This window comes from Talpa occidentalis, unplaced genomic scaffold, assembly GCF_014898055.3.
Source record: "Talpa occidentalis isolate TD23 unplaced genomic scaffold, MPIMG_talOcc4v2.1 talOcc4.2, whole genome shotgun sequence".
NCBI lineage: Eukaryota > Metazoa > Chordata > Mammalia > Eulipotyphla > Talpidae > Talpa > Talpa occidentalis.
This window is the reverse complement of record NW_023602073.1, coordinates 43063209-43081798: the sequence shown is the minus strand read 5'-3', so window position 1 is coordinate 43081798 and position 18590 is coordinate 43063209. Positions and strand designations below refer to the sequence as shown.

General features: G+C 58.9%; 1 protein-coding gene across 7 annotated transcripts; it reads right to left on the bottom strand.

The window, feature by feature from the left end:
- Nucleotides 1-534: 534 nt before the first annotated feature.
- On the bottom strand, nucleotides 535-17932 carry DDR1 (discoidin domain receptor tyrosine kinase 1). 7 transcript variants are annotated; one of them, XM_037519338.2, is made up of 18 exons: nucleotides 17790-17932; nucleotides 11128-11254; nucleotides 10937-11039; nucleotides 10532-10760; nucleotides 9192-9339; nucleotides 8874-8982; nucleotides 8267-8453; nucleotides 7924-8170; nucleotides 7337-7432; nucleotides 7076-7227; nucleotides 6096-6261; nucleotides 5036-5146; nucleotides 3731-3975; nucleotides 3454-3581; nucleotides 3006-3224; nucleotides 2340-2574; nucleotides 1664-1813; nucleotides 535-1548 (listed from the first exon to the last, which is right to left on the bottom strand). In XM_037519338.2, exons 2-18 carry the CDS (start codon nucleotides 11210-11212, stop codon nucleotides 1408-1410), a joined length of 2751 nt encoding a protein of 916 aa, XP_037375235.1. In that variant the 5' UTR covers nucleotides 11213-11254; nucleotides 17790-17932; the 3' UTR covers nucleotides 535-1407. The 7 variants fall into 7 exon arrangements, with proteins under 7 accessions (XP_037375235.1, XP_054554543.1, XP_054554544.1 ...); XM_054698568.1 differs by lacking the exon at nucleotides 17790-17932 and adding an exon at nucleotides 16177-16716; XM_054698569.1 differs by lacking the exon at nucleotides 17790-17932 and adding an exon at nucleotides 16177-16715 and having other exon boundaries at nucleotides 10652-10760.
- Nucleotides 17933-18590: the final 658 nt, after the last annotated feature.

Below are 18590 nucleotides of genomic sequence, written 5' to 3'. Positions count from 1 at the left end.
AGAGGTCTGCTGCACCATGTGGGTAGCTCCCTGGTTGGGGATCAAACTCATGCTGCAGTGGCTGGTGCAGTGGCTGGCGATAGCTTGGTAGTGCTGAGACTTAGCCCCGGCACTACCAGGAAGGTCCGGCTCTGCTATTTTCTATCCCATGACAGTGTAGAAACCTCAGGATGTCACTTATGCTTTCTATTACCTGGAAATGTCAGCAGTTATTATTATACCTGTGCTAGTCTTATTATTTAAAAGTATATGCTACCATGTCATAATTTAAAAAATATGTATTTTGGTAAACTCTTTTGATTGATATCCTCTGTAGTCCTGCTTCTATGGGTTTTAAAACATAATCCTGAAGAGGTATCAGTAGTCTCCAGACTACCAAAGGGGGGCATGGGTCAAACCAGGCTGAGCACCTCTGGCCTAACCGTGGCTTATGGAGGAGCAGAACAGTATGCTGAGAAAAATACATGGAAGGAAATGGAAGGGGGAAGAGGGAGGAGAAGAAAGAAAAGAAATGGGAGGCAGATTTTACCAAAACCCCAAGAAACCCACTCACAGTTGTGGAAAACTCAACCTTTTATTACCTGCCTAGTGCAGGGGATTAAAATTGTATTGAGCTAGATCCATATATTAGTGTAAAAATCTGTGTCTCTCCCCCCAAAAATGTACAAACCCCAAGTGATTATAGAAAAACCAATGTGGTAGCTACAACAGAGATGTCCAACCCCAGGGCCACAGACCTTTGCTCCCTCTTCCCCCCAATCCCAACATTTATTCCGCAGAAACATACAGGCCTAGAGAAGTCCTAGCTACAACGCAGCAGGTGGGAAGGAAGGCCGGCCGGGGCTTAGAGGCCGGTCCCCCCACCGAGGTCCAGTGTTTCAGAGGAGGGAGAAACCAAAGCTGAGAACAATTCCAGGAGTTCGGCCAAGGGCGCATTTCTCCCTTTCTTGTCCTCCTCACTCCCCAAATTCTCAGCCAGTGGGGTCCAGTGTGTGACGGAGAGAGAGGCTGAGGGGGGAGGGGACAGGCACAGCCATCTCTCCAGGAACCAGTGTTGTCCAGGGGGGCCCGGGTGCTCCAATGGGCCGTGTCCAGTGTCTGCCCTATATTTGCCCCCAGCCTTCCCCCAAGGGATGGCCAGAAGAGGTCAGAGAGGATCCCATCCGCAGGGCCAGCTGGGTGGGCAGCAGGGGCTTCTAGGAGAAGAGCCAGGAGGGGGCACGAGAGCTTGTCCAGGGGGAATGGAGGCGGCAGCTCCCTGGCAGGCCCAGCCCACCTGCGGTCACACTGCCTGTCAGAGGTGATGGACTGTCGGGAGGGGAATGGAGCAGGGGTGCCGTGAGCTCCTCTTGTTTAGTGCCGTTGGCTTCCCCTGAATCCTCCCCAAGGGAGTGGCTGCTGCGTGGTTCACACTGTGTTGAGTGCATCTTCTGCCAGGAAGCGATGCAGGTGGGAGAAGGGTGGGCGCTGCTCAGGCTCCCGGCTCCAGCACCGAAGCATCAGCTCGTACAGGCCCAGCGGGCAGGCAGGGGGCCGGGACAGATACACCTGCATTGTTGCCGTGTGGACAAAAAGCGGGAAGCAAATGTTCTTTAGTTCCTAGGGTGACAGGCTCTGCCCCTCCTGGCCCCCCAGGCCCATCCTCCCTCCCTTGTGCTCTGACCTGCCGGCCCTGGTCCCGGAAGAACTCCCCAGCGTTCTCGATGACTTGCTCGTCAGTGAGCTGCCCAAAGGGCTGGGTCCGACAGAGCATCAGCACCTCCCAGAGGGTGACCCCAAAGGCCCACACGTCACTTGCGGTGGTAAACTTCCCCTGGTGCACGGATAAGACAGGGGAGGGTGTTAGCAACCTGTGGGGAACCCTATGTCCAGCCAGTAGCCCCCCACCTGACTCCCTCCCAACCCTGGGTGCCCTTTCCTGAGCTGGCCCCCTTTCCAGCAACTTGCTCCTCCCTCCCTCAGGTTGGCCTTTCTTCCAGGCTCCAGCCCTCTCCCTCGCCTTTCCCTCTTCTACCCATCCTTCCCACGTGCTCTGCTCCATACTCTCCCAAATCATCCCCTTCTATCTCCAGCCTCCTCTCTCCCCTTATCTCTTGCTCTCTACCACCCTGGCGCCCTCTCTTGCACCCAGTCTTGGCTCCTGGGCCCTTCCCCCTCCCACTTTGCCTCCCACCTTCTCCAGGCCCTAGAGCCAGAGGAAATCTTAGAGACCCTCGTTTTACAGAGGAGGAAAGTGCAGCCCAGAGGGCGGGCAGCTGACGGAGACCACAGCGCTTCGGCTTCTCTGGGCAGCCCGCGCTCGCCTCCCCTGCCTGCCTGCCCACCCGCCCGCCTCTCACCATCAGGATGCACTCCCAGGCCATCCACCGGATGGGCAGCACCGCGCGGCCCTGGACGCGGTAATAGTCCCCGGCGTAGAGGTTCCGGCTCATGCCGAAGTCCGCGATCTTGATGGTGAAGTTTTCCCCAACCAGACAGTTCCTCGTGGCCAGGTCCCGGTGCACAAAGTTGAGTGTGGCCAGGTAGCGCATGCCCGAGGCGATCTGGGCCGCCACATGCAACAGCATCGGGTAGCTGAACGGGGGAGCCCACCAAGGCGGGTCACTGGGCAGCCCCAGACTGGTCCCCCGACCCAGGCGTGAGACGGGATGTCCAGGTGGAGGCCAGCGGGGAAGCTCCCAGTCAACCTTTCTTTGCCTGGTCCGACCCCAGAGAGCTCTCTCGTATTATCCTCCCCAAGCCGGGCTCAGGGCAGTGGGGCTGGGGGTGGGGGTAACAGGGAAATTCCTGGCGGGGCTCACCTGCCAGACCCTTGCCCACCTCACGCTGGTAACTGCCAGCTCTTCTGCCCCTCTAGTTCCTAATGCACAGGGTTACATGTTCCTCATCCCAGGCCCCCTCCTGGAACCTCGACCCACCCATGCTCCCCTCTTTCCCTCAGACTGCAGTGAGGGGAGAGGAGATCCCCTGCAGAAACTCTCAGGGAACTCCTAGTGAGCCGGTACCTGATGACAGGCCCCTGGGCAGCCTCCCCGTCCCCGGGGTCCCCTTCGGCTGTCTTGTCCTCGAGCTGGTGGGCGCTGAGGAACTGGTTGAGGTCCCCATTCTCCATGTAATCAGTGATCATGCAGAGGGGGTCGTCCTGCACACACACGCCCAGCAGCCGGATGATGTTAGGATCCTTTAGCCTTGACATGATCTTCACCTCCTTCAGGAAATCATTCCTGCAGGACAAGGAGTAGTGAATGGCCGGGGGAGGTGGGGGGCGACCTACATCTCCCCTTCTGCTCACATATACCCGCCCCCTGCCCCCAGCACATCTGGCTCGCTAGTGATGCTGCAGCCTCAGGTCAAACCCTTCCCCCGACACTCCCCTCTTTAATTCTTTCTAGATTACTCCCTACTCTTCATGCCCTCCCTCTCCCTTCTCCCAGATGCCGTCCTGGCCCTAACCTGGCATTCTTGGTGGCATCTGGCCGGAGGATCTTGACAGCCACCAGCAAGGGGTGTCCCTTGCGCACATTAAGGGGGAAATCATGGCTGACGAGGTCTTGGGGGTTCTCCACCTCACACAGGTGCACCTGGGGAGAGGTCACAAGGTTCACCCAGTCACAGGGTCATTGGGATGACACAGTCACAGGTGGCAGGGGACCGGGCCCAGGGGATGTATGGGCATAAGAACCCTGGAGTGAGCCAGACACACAAGCGGGATGACGGGGCTCCTCCTTACCTCCCCAAACTGGCCCTCGCCAAGCTTCTCCTTGAAACGGAGCCGCGACCGAGGAAAATCCACTCTGGGGGGCCCATCCCCGGCTGCCCCTGGGGGCAGCGCAGGCACAGCATAGGTGTTGCCCCCAGTGACACCCTGCAGGGTGACAATGTCAGCCTCGGCATAATGGGGGACGCTGTTCTGGGGAGGTGGGGGCAGAAGTGGGGCACCCGGCTTCTCAGGCTCCATATAGTCCCCACTGCAGGCTGGAGGATGAGGGGAAAGAAGACAAGGACAAGGCATCAGGTAGACCCCGAGAGCCCCGTTCTCCACACCCCTCCCAGAAACCCCCTCCCGCCATCTCACAGTGCTGAGAGATGGGTCTACCCTCCAACTTCATGGGACCCCACCCACCAACCTCAAACCAGAGAAGACATCAGCATGGGATATGAGTTCACTGTTCCAGAGTTTCCAAGGCAACAAAAAATATTTGAGCAGAGACTGTCATAAAGACCTGTGCTCTCGGGGTCTCAGCAGAGCCCAACGACCGTGAGGTGTCCTGGCTGGAAGAGGAATTCCTCGACCCGCCATCGGGAGGACGGTCGCAGCCATGGTCACCTTCCACTTTCCAAAGCCTTGTCCCATTCACCAGCCCTGCTGTTCACTTAGCTGTCTACCCCCACTTTCAGCCTCGACTGCTCCCACCACGGCTACCCAAACCCTCCCTAACCCAACACACCAAGCTCAAAGACAAGCAAAGACAGGGGCACATGGGGAGGGGGGGACAGTTCCTCAGGCCTGCACAACAAGGAGGCTACAGACAGAGAAGAGGAGGCAGAGCAGGCCCCTCTCAGCCCTGAGGAAAGAGCAACACCGAAAAAGCGACACTGAGGAGAGGAGGGGCAGACAGAAAGGGCGAGGTAAGCCTTCACCTCTGGGGCAGCAGAGAGAGAAGGAGGGGAGGGCAAACACCCAGGGAGAAAGGCCCCCTCCTCGCAGCTCTGGAGAGGGGGAGAACAAGGCGGGGTTACAAGGGAACTTGGGGCACCATTCTGTCTGCTCTGCTCTGGAGAGCTGAAGAGACGGGGTGGAAGAGGAGGAGGGGACAGAGCTGAGACCCACGAGTTTGCTACTCAGCTTAAGGGGGGCGGCCTTAACAAGGAGCAAGCAGCAAAGGAGAGCTAAGGACAAAGAGCTTCCTCCTTGGGAGCTCAGGAGAGCGGAAGAGGCCACAGTGGGAGAGAGGGAGTGCGAGGTGTGAGAGCTTTTCCCTGCCCCAGTAGAGGTACGGGGAGCCTGGCAGAGCCCAAGGGCAGAGGGGCTTACCCTGGGTGTTGGTGGGTTTGGCCCAGGCGGGTGTGGGGGGGCCCGGGCCTCGAGGGGGACGGGCGTAAGTGGCCAGAAGGAGGCGGTAGGCCGGATTGGAGAGCAGCAACGCTGTCGGGAGAAGGAGGGGGAGACACAAGGAAGGGATGAGACTCGAGGCTAGACAGACAGAGACCCAGAGCGGGGCAAGACTAAGGCCGATGAAAACAAATGCACCAAGAGACAGAGACAGGATGAAACGAGGATCTGAGCTGGCTGGCTGGCCAGGTGGATAATGAATCGATGGGCATATGATGAATGGAAGAGAAATGAACTGGAGCAATAAAGGGATGGATAACTGGACGAAGGGACAGATGAATGGATATTTGGATATAAATTGATGGAGGGAGAATGAATAGATGGTGGATGGATGGATGGACAAACAGATGTATGAATTATGTGATGAGTGAATGAATGTATGGTTGGATAGCAAATGGATGGGTAGATGGACAGATGGATGGATAGATGGACAGACAGAAGGATAGATGGATGGATGGATGGACAGATGGACAAATGAACAATGAATGGATGTTTGAATAGACAGAGAGACATAGAATGGATGGATGGATGATGGATAGGTGGACAAATGGATATATGAATACATGTAGATGGATGGATGAATGGTTGCATGGTGATGGATGGACAGATAAACAATGAATGAATGAACAATGAATGGATGAATACAGCCAGATGGATGGATAGAAGGAAGGATCGAGACAAGGGCAGGAGGAATGAGGGGCCCAGAAAAACACAATGAGAGGGCACAACAAAGAAGACAGAGATGCACACGGGACAAAGAGACAGAAGGAGAGCACGGGAGGACAGGTAATGCATGAGAAGTTCTTGAGGAAGGTTATATGGCAGAGACATGGAGTGATACAGAGGGGTGACTGATGCCACAGGGAAAAGAAAATGAGTTGAAACTGGAGAAGACAGGAAAAGAAAGCAGGGGGAAAGCAGAAGGAAAGGGACACAGTAAGAAAACGGGCGGAGAGGTGGGACAGAAGCGAGACAGTCTTACCGGAGCCGTTGGGGACACTGGGCGCTGCGTGGTGAGGATTGCCACGGGGCCGGGGCTCCTGGTAAGGGGGTGGCTCCCGAGGCCCTGGCCGGTTGTTGATGAGGATGGTGTCCCCGGGGACAGAGAGATGAACCGTCAGCTCCTCTTCCAATACCCGACGCTCAGCCTGGTCACCCAGAATGGGAAATACGAACTCAGCCACTGCTCGGCTCACGATTCCCAGCTCCGTGTAGGTGCTATGCCAGTGCTCTCCTCTGCGGCCCTCACCACAGGCCTGCCCTTGCCCCCACTACTAACTCCACTTCACAGGCAAAGGAATAGGCTCAGGAGCATTTGAGTTCCTTGATGGAATTCCAACCCAAATCTGACCAGATAATTATGGAATTAACTTTATGTCACCACCCTCTTGCCTAGAAGACTTGGCATGGGTGGAGTATGCAGAACTTCTTCCGGTTGCCCCTCTGGCTCCACCCTCCATCTTTCTCCTCCCAACTTCTGCCCCACAAGGTTGGCCAGGGGGACCACATTAACAGGCTGGGTTCAGGTTGGTCAGGCGGGAGTCCCAGCAGGCATTTGAAAGTAAGTGGAAAGCAAGATCAGGGTGCTTGTCTTCCTGCCCCTCCCAGAGGGGCGGGCTCTGATTAGCTGCATCCCTGAACCAAAGTGGGCTACCCCTCTCCAGGAGCCCTCACCAGACACTCATTCCTCCTGGGCTTCAGGGGCTGCTGCCTCCTCCCACCTGCAGCACCAGGAGGGTGCCAGCTCTGCAATGACTGGCCTGGGGACATTACCATCCACCCCAGCACACCTTTGCCAATGGCCTCTTTCCTAAGTCCTCTAATACTCTAGTTAGATGGTGCTCTGTGGTCTCAGCTGCATCCTAATTCAGGAATTTGGGCACATGTTGACCTCAGTCGGGATTTAACTCTCTGCACCCCCATCCCTCCGTCCCCACTCCAGGCTGCCCACTCCTTGCCCACCTTGCTGAGGAGCCGGCGCCAGTGCAACCGCCAGAGCATGAGGGCGATGATGAGCAGCAGCAGCAGGATGATGGCCACCAGGCAGCCGATGAGGATGGCGGTCGGGCTCCCCTCGGCCTTGGCCACGGGTTGCTGACCCCTGGGCTCCAGCTCTGGCAAAAGGCAGGCAGGTCAGAACCACAGAGGCTTCCCACCCAAGCTGAGGGGGCCCAGGAAGGAAGAGTGGACCCAGACACCCAGAAAAGGCCCAGGGCTGCTCACCCAAGCTGCTCAAGTTGGTGGGAGGTGGGCCAGGAGGCCACCAGGGGGCTGGTGGGTAGGTGCCCCCCAGAGCTGTAGAGGAGTCATTCACAACATCTGCAGAGAAGGAGAGGGAGGTAGGAGGGGAGTCATATCGGGATGGGGAGACCAAAGGGAAGTCGCTTGTATGAGGCCCAGGGAATGCTCTTGTTGGGTGAGGAGCAGCATCAGAGCTGACAGCCAACATATGCCCCAACCCTGGGAATGGGTGGTGGGAACAGAGCCCCGGAGGCCCCTGGCTGTGGTGGATGTTAACCTTTTTTTTAAGTTGCTGCACTTGTGGGGACGTGGGGGAGCCCAGGGTGGCGAGCCTGGGTCTTAGAAGCTTAGAGAAAAGGCCATTTCTCAGCCAGCACCGTCACATTGGCTCCGTACCAGCAAAAGACAGAGATTGGCAAGGGGAAGGAAAGGATTCAGATCATTTGGGCACCCCTGCTTGGGAGATCTCACAGATGATGGGTAGACTTGGTGCCAGGAGTGGGTATCTTGGGGCACTGTTGGACTGGCAATCCCAGAGGTTGGGGGTCAGGCACAGACCAGGGCCTTACCGGAGATGAAGGAGATTTCGCTGAAGAGTAACCAAGGCCCAGCAAAGAGGAAGCGGCACTGCAGAAATCGGCCCACGCGGCTGCCCAGGGGCACTGACACAGTCCGGGCTCTGGGGTCCCCCAGGCTGCCCCCCAGGGCATGGCGCACAGGCTCCCCCTCCCAGGCCATGGCAGGGCCCCGCCTGAAACGGCACTCCACCCCGCCAGGCAGGCGGGCTCCCAGCGTGTGCATGTTGTTACAGTGGACCTAAGGGAGAGAAAGAGGGACAAAGGGTCAAGGCCAGGAGAGCCCCAGCCAGCACCCCAGCGCACCCAGCCCTCCCTGAGAGCCAGACACCCTCACCTGCATGGCCTGGAAGGCCCTCAGGCGGTCAAACTCAAACTCCATTTCCACAAAGCCGCTGGGGAAGCTGTGGTTGCTCCATCCCACATAATCATAGCCCGGCCAGACCCGCAGCTCCTGGCTTTTCCTAAAATCATCCAGGCCCACCACACCATCCGCCAGCTGGCCCAGACCGCCATACTGCAGCCTGGAGAGGAGGGCGCCGAGGAAGAGGAGGATGGAAGAGAAGAGAGTGTTGCCTACATGGATGCTCTGCGCCCCCAACTCCCCAGCCTGGCCAAGCCCCCACCTCCACCCCAACCTCATGCAGCTCGCTCCTCCCCACCCCGAGACAGCACAGGCACGCTGCAGATACAGGCTGCACAAAGGCCCTACCCTCAAAGGGCACCGTCCAATCTATGCCGCATGTATTTATTGTGATCATTTCAGATGTCAGTGTCTTCACAAAACGGGGTGGCCTTGCTACCCTACGATCCTGGTCCCCTGAGGCCCCACCTGACTCGTCACCTCTCCAGCTCTTCCATCTCACTGCCTAGACTACTCTCCGACCCCGCTCCCCCGTCCCTGCCACCCAGGCTCCTGGGCGCCAGCCGCGCCCTGCTCTCACCCGCCAGTGGTGGGCATGGTGTATCCATCGTAGGTGGAGTCGTTGAAATGGATAGCTTCAGACAAGTACATGGTCTGCCCCACGGGGGCCGTGTATGACAGAAGTCCGTCTGGGGCAGGATGGGAGGAGAATGTTGGAGGCACAAAGTCTCCCCCCTGACCCCTGCGCCAGACCTCTCTCACACCCCCCGTGGGTCCCCTGGCCCCTCCTCACTCACAGTGACAGCTCTCCAGCATGCAAGAGAGAGCACCCACTCCCCAGCCCCCACATCCTGGCCCCAGAACAGGAAACACATTCTCAGGGGGCTGACCCACTCACCCTTCCAGAGGCAGCCGTAGAGCTCCACCCGCAGACACACGCTCATGATGCGGTCAGCCCGGGGGTAGAAGCGAACCAGTCGGGCCACCATGGGGGGCCCGAGGTCCTTCAGCACCACTCCCCCAGGATCCTCATTACCTAAGATCACCTGTGGGCCCGGAAATGGGGTGGATGGGTGGGAGAGCTTGCAGGTGGGATCTCACGTCCCGGTCAGCAGGGGATCCCTGGCCACCCACAGTGGCCCACACACAGGGCTGTGCAGAACACACGGGGCTAAAGGGCACCGTTGGGTGTCTGTAAAATGACGAGCTGCGCCAGAGACTTTTGACCTCTCAGCCTGATGGTCTGTCCTTGACCTCCAGTGCCAGCCAGTCCACTCCTTGCCTGGCTCCACCCACGACTCTAAGCCACTCAACCCACTGTGGCGGGTTCGACCCAGCCTCTCACAGCTCTGTACCCTTGCCTCCCTCCCTTCGCCCCCTCTGTTCACTCAGCAGATGCTGACTGAGCGTCCACTGTGTGCCCATCAGGCATGTTCTAGTGGTGACAGTCCAGAAGGAGAAACAGCTGTGAAGAACAAGAGGCGGGTGTGGGGGGTCAGCAAGGCTCTCTGAGGAAGGGACATCTGGGAAAAGCTGAATACAGAGGGGAGAGTCTGTGGACTCTGGGGAGGAATGTTCTAGGCACCGGGATGGCTAATGAGTGTCCTGAGGCTGTGTGTACAGCAGGAGCCACAGTCTGTGTGGCCTGGGTGGAGGATGAGGAAGAGGAGCTTCTGCACCCAGGCAGGAGCTCAGCTTTTGACCAGCTCTGGGGGGCTGCGAGGCTGACGTGGTGCATCTGGCTGGCATGCACAAGGCATGCTGGATGAGGCTCCCGCTGCAGATTTGACTTCAGGTGAAAGAGACCATTGTGTTCCTCTAAGCTAAGAGCAGTGGGCATGGCCTTGGGTGGCAGAGACAGAGATGAGAGAGGTGGCGGCATCGGGAAATGTCACGGAAGTAGAACAGACTAGCCTTGCTGACGTTTGGGAGTAGGAAGGGAGAAAACCAAGGAACCAGAGATATCATCTGGGCTTATGGCCTGAGCAGCCGAGCACATGATGGGACCGTTTCCTGAGCTGGAGAACACCAGGGGAGGAGCAGGTTTGAGGTGGGATGGGACTCCAGTTCAGCCTGGGATCTGGGCAACTAGGGGGAAGGTGCCAGGTCTGCAACACTAGACGGAGCACAGGGGTGAGGCCTGGGCTGGAGGGCGGTGAGCAGATGGGTAGCATTTAATGTGTAGCTGGAGGACAGAGGAGCGCCCCCCTTCCCTGGGCACTGTCCCTGCCGCCTCACCTCCTGACCCCAGCGGTCCCTCCAGTCCACCCAGTGGTGGCCGTCCCGGGAGTAACGCAGGCGGTAGCTGGGGGAGAACTCCTTGCCCAGGCCCCCAGCGTGCCGCCCCTGGGTGCCCACCAGTGCCACCAGGTGCAGCCGCCGCAGATCCACCTGCAGGTACTCCTCTTCCTTGGGAAACACTGGCTCTTTGGGGCACCAGGCCCCATCCCCATCGCTGCTCTCCAACCTGGAAGGGGAAGATCACAGGGACAATCTGGTCCTAGGTCCGCCTCTGCCTCAATACTCAGACACCCCAGGGCTGTTAGGGTTTCATTGGCACTGGCCCTCTAGAAGCCTCTTGGTTTGGACAGGGTGGGACAGTGGCCCCAGGAGTGCCTTCCAGGCCGCCCAGGAGACCGGTACCTGCTGTGGCGAGCGGCGGTAGATTCTGACCAGGAGCTGGAGGCAGAGATATCCGAGTCCGGGATGGTCCGGTCCTGCATGCCCAGGGCATAGCGGCACTTGGCTGGGTAACACAGGCATTCAGAGGGTCAAGTCCCCAAGTCTGTCTCCCAAGCCCTACCCCTCGGGGACCCAGGGACCAGCCTGCTCACCAGGGTCAAAATGTCCTTTCATGTCAGCATCTCCAGTTGCCACCAACAGCAGCAGCAGCAGAGATGAGAGGGTCTCTGGCCCCATAGTTCCTGATCCCTTGGGCCTAAGGGGGTGGGGGCAACATCTCTGCAGGTGACAAAATAAGTAAGGGTGAAGTCAGCCAAGGGTCAGTCAGGGGGACTGCACCACAGTCAACAATAGACACTCTGGGGACTGCTCTGGGGACCAAGCTGTAAATGACAACAGTGGCCATTGTTTTGCAGCATCAGCTACGTTTCTAAAATGCTTCCCAGGCCCCATGTGCCAGATGATGGGATAAACTCTGTTCCCCACCCACACACACACCCAGGAGCTTCGAATTCTAGAAGTAAGGGAGCCTGGCACCTTCCAATCACCTGTCCTCTACAGGCCTGCCAGACCTCATGTGGCCCCGGGACCAGCTGCCTTGGCAACAGCCAGAGATTGTCAGAAATGCAGCATCTAAGGCTCCACCCTCAACCTGCTGAATCAGAATCTGCATTTGAACACAATGCCCAGATTATCTGTGCCCCTTAAAGTCTGAGAATTTCTGCTCCTTCTCACTAGGGTCCAGGCAGTGCACCCCATCTAAAACCATTCCAACTGGTAGCTCCTTATGAACCCAGAGTCCCAGCCCAGGGAAAGCTGTTGTGACCTGTCTCTCCCCAGGTCCGCACTGATTCCTCCAAGCCCCACAATCCTGAAGGACACTAATGCCACCCTTCACACCCTAAATCCACCCACTCCTGTTGTTAGGGGGAAAAGGATGTCCTAAAGCTAATTCCATACAGGCTTTGTGGACTCCACCCCCACCCCAGGCCAAAGCCAAAGACACTGGGAACTCCAAATCCCATCACCACCAAAGGGAAGGTGGCTGGGACCTGAGGGTGGGGTTAAGCAGCCAAGTTGGTATAAAGGCAGACACGTGGGCTTTGGTGGGGGGTTCCCCCATTTTGGCTCTCCGCCAGCTAGCAGTGTTTGGCCAGCTCTGAGAGTGACTGGGTTTTCCAGGTCGCCGGATCGGATAGGACGCATTAAAGACTTTATTTCCCTATTTTCTCCCTGAGTTGTACATTTCCTCATTTCCCCTTCCCTTGTAAATAAACCTTTTATTAACCTTTTGTGTGTGCCTGTAGTGGAGTATTAGTAAGTCCCTTTTAAGCGTGCGGGTGAGGACCCACAGCCAGGAACCCGTTCAATATCGGGGCTGCCCTATAACACTGTCATTGGGTCCAAAGCATCACATCCCAGATTTCCCTTCTCTGCCTCCTTTTCCTAAACCTGAGTTACCACTTTGCCACTTTCGAAGGTGGCTGCCTTCCTCCTAAGGAAGAGCGCAGGGCTGAGGAAAAGACTGAGTTGCCTTGAGATGTGGGGAGGGTGGAAAGACAGGGGAAGCCAGGTCACCCCAGGAGGTAAGAGGAGTGGGGGGACACTCCCCTATCCCTTTGTCCTCCTCCAGCTGCTCCCACAATGCTCTAGGGCAGGAATGTAAGAGGCAGCTGAGACCCCACAGCTCTGAAGCAGCAGCTGAGGGGCTGACTGAGTTGTGGGGAGCACCTGGGTATTAAAGGAGAGCTAGAACCAGTGGCATCCTGCCTGCTCCCGTGGGGTCCTGGAGCCACTCAAAAGAGTCTGGAATTCCTGGGTGCCACTCTCCACCCCCACCTCTCTCTTGAACAGCGGGGCCCTTGTTCCCCTGGGTAACCTTCATGCCTATCCCAGATGAGTCATCGGAGCCAAGACAGGCAGAGGATAGGCAGCAGGAGGAGACAGGGCCACGAACACAAAGCAAGAGGTAAATAGAGCAGGCTGGGAAGTTCAGGGCACGGAGCCAAGCCAGCCAAGCAGAGAAACTCTGGGAGAGGAGGTGCTCAGAGACCAGGTGTGTGGGGGCAATCCCTTCTCCGACACCCCATTTCTCTCAACTGGCTCAGACACACCAAGGACAGGCCCAAAAGACAACTCCACCCACTCCACCCCACCCCATTACAGCCAATTACAAGTCACTCTGCCTGCAGGCCCTTAACCCTCCTCTCCCAACTGGCAACACCCACACAGCTCTGTATAAACACACAACACACACACACACAACACACACACACACGTGGTCAGAAACACAAACTTACAGTCAGCTGTAAACACTGGGGTTAGATGTAGCGTGCTCAGGCGTGCACACACACCTTGGGTGTCACAGACATGCACACAAACCAGTTACACACATAGACCAGCCAGCCCCGGGGCCAGGACAAACACCGTAGCTCACACACATCAACTCCACACCTCGGTGTTATTTACAGTCCAATCCCATCACTTAGTGAAGAATCATCTCTAGACACCTGTGAACTTAAAATGACAGACCTCTCAATCAGAGGACAGTGTAGGATACACACACTCCGGCCCTTGGGTGTCAGATCCCAAGGGATGTAGTGACCACCCCCTAATACACAAGGTGGCCAAGCCAGAGGGGAGCCCAAGGAGGTGGGGAATGGAGGAAACTTGGGTGGCTGGAGTGGCAATAAGAAAAAGAACCACCTCTCCATATGTTCAGCTTTCACCTGTTCCACTGTACCACTCAGTTCTGGCCACACCTATGTGCCCTTGGCAAATGGGAATCTGAGCGCCAGACTCCCTGGCTGGAATGGAGGTTCTGGAAAGGACTGTCCAGCCAGCAGGGACAGTGGGATGACGACTGGGGGGAGGGGCAGGAGGACCATGCTCGCTGGGCAGTGACATTATCTCATGGCAGAATCAGCTGAGCATCAGTGGCTGTCACCGGCAGGTTGAGGTGCCAGTCCCTGTCTGCTGGGCTGTGGCCAGACCGGCCAAGTGGGAGCTGGCTGGGTGGAGGCGATCAGTTAGTAGATGCCCTGGGGACTGGCCAGGCTGGGCAGGCCCGGTGCTCCAGGGAGAGAATGATACAGGGAGCTGATTCAATGGGCCCACGTATGAACACCTGTCTCCCTGGGGTTCATTTCCTCCATAGTGAATAAAGGGGTCCTCCCTCAATGCTGAGACACCCATTCTCGGGTACCCAACGCCACCCCCCTCCCAGCATCTCCCCACCCTACCCCCCTTTTCTCGGACAGCAAACTGGGGAGTTTTCGGACAGCAAACTTGGGGCGCGGGCAAGGGTAGGTGGAGTTGGCGAAGCTGGACAACCAAATACAGCCGCGGTTCGCGCTGCCTCCCGCCAGGCTCTCACCCTCGGCCGCGCGCCCCGCCTGGACCCCCAGGCCCCCGCGCGCGCCCCTCCGCCCCCCGGGGGTCCCCGGGCCGCTCTCCCTACCTCTCATCACTCTTCCCGGCAGACCCAGGCGTCCGACCCCGGAGCGGGGCCTCCTCGGCGGCGGGGCGAGGGGAGGGGCGGAGGGAGCCGGGAGTCGGCAGCGGGAGGCGCCGGCGGGGCTCGGGTGTCGGGAGGCGGCTCCCGAGAGCAGCTGTCGGGGGCCTGTTCCGGGGAGAGGAGCCCGGGCTGGGGTGGCTCGGGCCCAGGCGCCGCCTCCCGCCTCCCTCCTCCCTCCGGGCCCCCCTCCGCCTGCCCGCCGCGCGCTCCGGGGCCGCCTCCCTGCCCCCTCCCGGGCGGGCCGCCCCGCCGCTCCCACGCCCGGCGCCGCCCTCGCGGCCGCGCGCCCCTCCGCCCGCCACGCCCACCCCGCATTCCCCCGCGCGCCCCGGGCTCCCCCAGGTAACCACCCCGCGGTCCCCTCGGTCGCCGCCGCACGCTCCGCGCCCGTGCCCATCCCCCTCCGCCTACCCAGAGCCCACCCCTAGATCCCCACAAAAGAGAACCGCTTAAGCTGAGGCTCCCGGGGGCCAGTGGCAACCCCGTTAGGGGCCTCCCACACATCCAGGACCCCTCCCGTCTCCCCCTTTTCCGGGCTCAGTTCCTGGAGACCGAGGTGAAGGGGGGCAGCCCCGGGGCACTGGAAGGAACAGGTTCCCACAGGCCCAGTGCCCGGAGCCGCAGCAGGAGTTTGCATGGGGGAGGGAGCGGGGCTCACCTGTCCAAAAAGCCCCCTAGCCCCACTCTCTCCGCACCACCTGCTTTTGCTTCTCTCGGGCACTCTCTGGCCTCCCTGCTGTACACCCCAACCCAGGCTACCCCAGAGCCTGATGGCCAGCCCACCCTCAGCCTCTTCTCTCCACTCCCACCTTCCAGTCCTGCCCCAGGCTCCGCAGGGCATTCCCCAGTCCTCTCAAAGTGTCCAGACGCCTGGGCCCTGGCTTCCCTGGGGCTCCCTCCTCCGGCAGGTCTCCCTCAGGCCCAGCCAGCTCTGGCCCCATGGGGACATCCACTGGCAAGGAAGGCCTGGACAAGGTGTATGGCAGGGGGAAGGAGGAAGACAGGCGCAAAGAGAAAACCAACCACAGCCAAGAGGAAGAGAAAATCAAACACAGCCAAGAGGAAGCGGGTCAGGAGACCCAGAGAAGAGGGGCGCCTGGCCACAAGACTGGGGACGGGAATAGAATGAGAGAGCAGCCTGGGTGAGCCCGGCAGGACAGAAGAGTCCTGGGAGAGGCGCTCCGCCCCACTCAGCACTACCTGGCCCACCACCTCTCCACACCACACCTGCCTGCCACCTGCACGCTGTCACCCGCCTAGTGGGGTCTGTCCTTCCACTGCAGAGGGCCACCTCGCACCTCACGGCGGATATAAACATACACCCTACATGCAGGCCCAGACAATAGTCCCAAGAAAGAAGCATGAAATCCCAACCAGACAAGTACACAAAAGCACTACCAGGAAGAGGCTGGACCTTGGGAGAGGAGAGGCACGTTTGGGCACGAGTTCCACGGGGGGACACGCAAACCCAAGGGCACCCCAACCGCTTAAGAACTTACTAACAGAGGGCCCGACGGCCACTCGGAGAATTGCCTCTTCCCATCTTCCCCTCCGACCAAATCTCCAGGGTTCCCCCAGAACACCTACCCCTCCGAGACCGCCGCTGGGAAATCTGGGCCCGGGGAGGCTGGGCCGGGGGCGGAGCAAGACGGGGGTGGGGCCAAGGTTTCCCCAGTAACCTCACCTGGGCGGTCTCCGCCCCTCCTTCCCGGGGCTGGGCTCCGGGGGAGCCCCGGCCCGCGGCCCGCCGTGGCAATGTCTTCCTTCTGCCCCAGGCCTCAGGGAAGGAGCCGCAGCCCCTCACGCCCGGGTGGGACATTCCACACCCCGGGCCCTCGCTGACCCGGCCGGGTGGCGCGGCGGGGCCGGGCAGAGAGGTCCATTGCGGAGTGGAGGACACCGTAGAATCCCGAAACCCTGGCCCCTCTTCTCCCCCAGGAGAAATTCCTAGTCGGTGATGCCCACCTCGCCCCAGCCCAGGCCTGGAGGAGTGGGAGCGATGCAGGGCTGGGGCCCAGCGGAGTCAAGTGACAGCGGAAAGGGGGCTGGAGCCGTCTGGAATGCGGGGCTCGGAGCCGAGATTCCCAGGGGCCAGAGAGGGAAATCCCAGTCAACTGAGCAGCGCCGAGATTTAGTGTCCACCCAGAGGTCTGCCCGTAGCCCCCGGCGCCCATCCCTCGTGTGCTGCACCCCTCTGAGCTCCAGGACCCGGTGTCTTTCTGAGCCCCACAAGGGCCCTCGCCCCTCCCCCATCCATGCCCTTCCATCCAAGGTTTCCCTCCCATTCACGCCATGGCCTCCTGCCTCTCCTCGACCCAGGAAAGAGAGGAGGGGGAAACAGCTGAAAAAATGTGAGGCGAGGCACGTAGGAGAGCGCAGCTTGGGCCTGCAGACCACCCGCTGCTGCAGGGAAGCCCAGCGAGACTAGTGAGGGAGAGACCAGATGGGCCCCCTCGCTGGCTATAGGCCCCTTCCTGAGAGATGCAGCTGCCTGGGGGCAAGCAGGCTAGGTCAGCAGCTGGGGAAAGAACCGGCTGGTGGGGGCAGGGTGAGGGGCTGGATGTGGCCTCCATACCGCAAAGCACACATGGGAAACTGAGTCCCAGGAGAAGAAGGAGAAGGAAGACATTGCCAGAGCACTGGGAGAAAGATGCAGCCAGGCTCTGCTATGGATGGCCCAGGGGATCCGAGGAGGGAGAACCTACAGTCAGGTGAGACAATGGTGGTGGGACTTTTAAAAACAAGAGAAAAACTGAGGCAGAGGCCCAGGGTATCTTGGGGGGCAAAGGGAGAAAAGGGTTGAAGACTCTCAAGGGCACACACACCAAAAGGTGAGAAAACCGAGGTTTGGGAAGAAAAAGGTTGAACCCAGTGGAGACAGGGGGAAGAGTGGGGGACCCTAAGAGTGGAGAGTAGGAAAGTGAGGAGTCCTGAGAGGTGTCCTCCCACCCCCCACCCATGGAGACAGGGACCCAGGGCAAAGAGAGAAGGGGTTGGAGTGAAAACTAAGTGGGGGGTCAGGAGAACCCCTGAGACCAGGGGTTTGAAAGAAGGGACTTGGGGAGAGGAAAAGCTTAAGAGGCAGAGGATAGAGTGTCCAACAGCATCAAAGATAGAGTCAAACTCTATGCAGAGGCCCAGACCTGCTGTACCATGACCCCCAACTCTATTCCCCACCCTTCCCTCCTCCCACCACTCCTCCTCCAGCCAAGATGCCAAGTCCCTCCCTGCAAGGGGAGGGTCCAGCTCCCTTCCGCTCCAGCCCTTCCAGTTCTGCTCTGGCTTTCTCCCTCTCACCTCCAGCTCTGGGTTCTCCTGAGTCTCAGTCCCCCGAGTCTCAGGCGTTTGGGTTCCAGGTCTGGGCTGCCAGAGCAGCCTGGCTTTGTCCGCCCATCCGGGGGCCGAGAGCAGCTGCCCTGGCCAGCTGCGGCTGGCTTCAACGTGACCATGGCAACCCAGTCCAGCTCCCCTCGCCGAGCCTCCCGGCCCCCGCAGAGAGGGAGGGAGCAGCCTGGCCCAAGAGAAAGGGAGGGAGGCAGAGGACTGAGAAAATGAACCCAAGGAAGACAGCAGACAAAGAAACCCAGACAAAGGAGATGAAGGAGGCAGCAGGAGAAAGCAGCAAGGCTAACAAGCTGAGAGCTTAGGCAGCGGGAATTTGGTCCTAAATTCAAAATCCAGGCAAGAGAGACAGACAGGCTCGAGGTGGGAGAAAAGATTAGAATTGACTGAAGGTGGTCCTTTGGAGACCCCCTTCTTGGTCCCTAACATTTCACTTCCTTCACTCAGGATTTTGCACTCTGGGGGAGAACCAGAATACATTTTCTAGTTGGCTGCGCTCAAAGTGTTGCATAGTGAGATCCCCTGGCCCCTCAGTTGTACCCGAGGAGGCCACAACCTGAGGCCCTCAGTGTCTGAGAATAACCCAATTTGAAACCTACAAGGAACTTCTGAAATAACAAATGTTATTGTCGAAGCACTCCAATTCTTAGTTTGGAAATATGGCTCCCAAAGCCAAAAGTGACTGACCTGGCTCCCACAGAGTGGGCGTGGGAGGAAGGCAGTATTGGCACCTCTCACAGCAGAGCCAGGACTGAA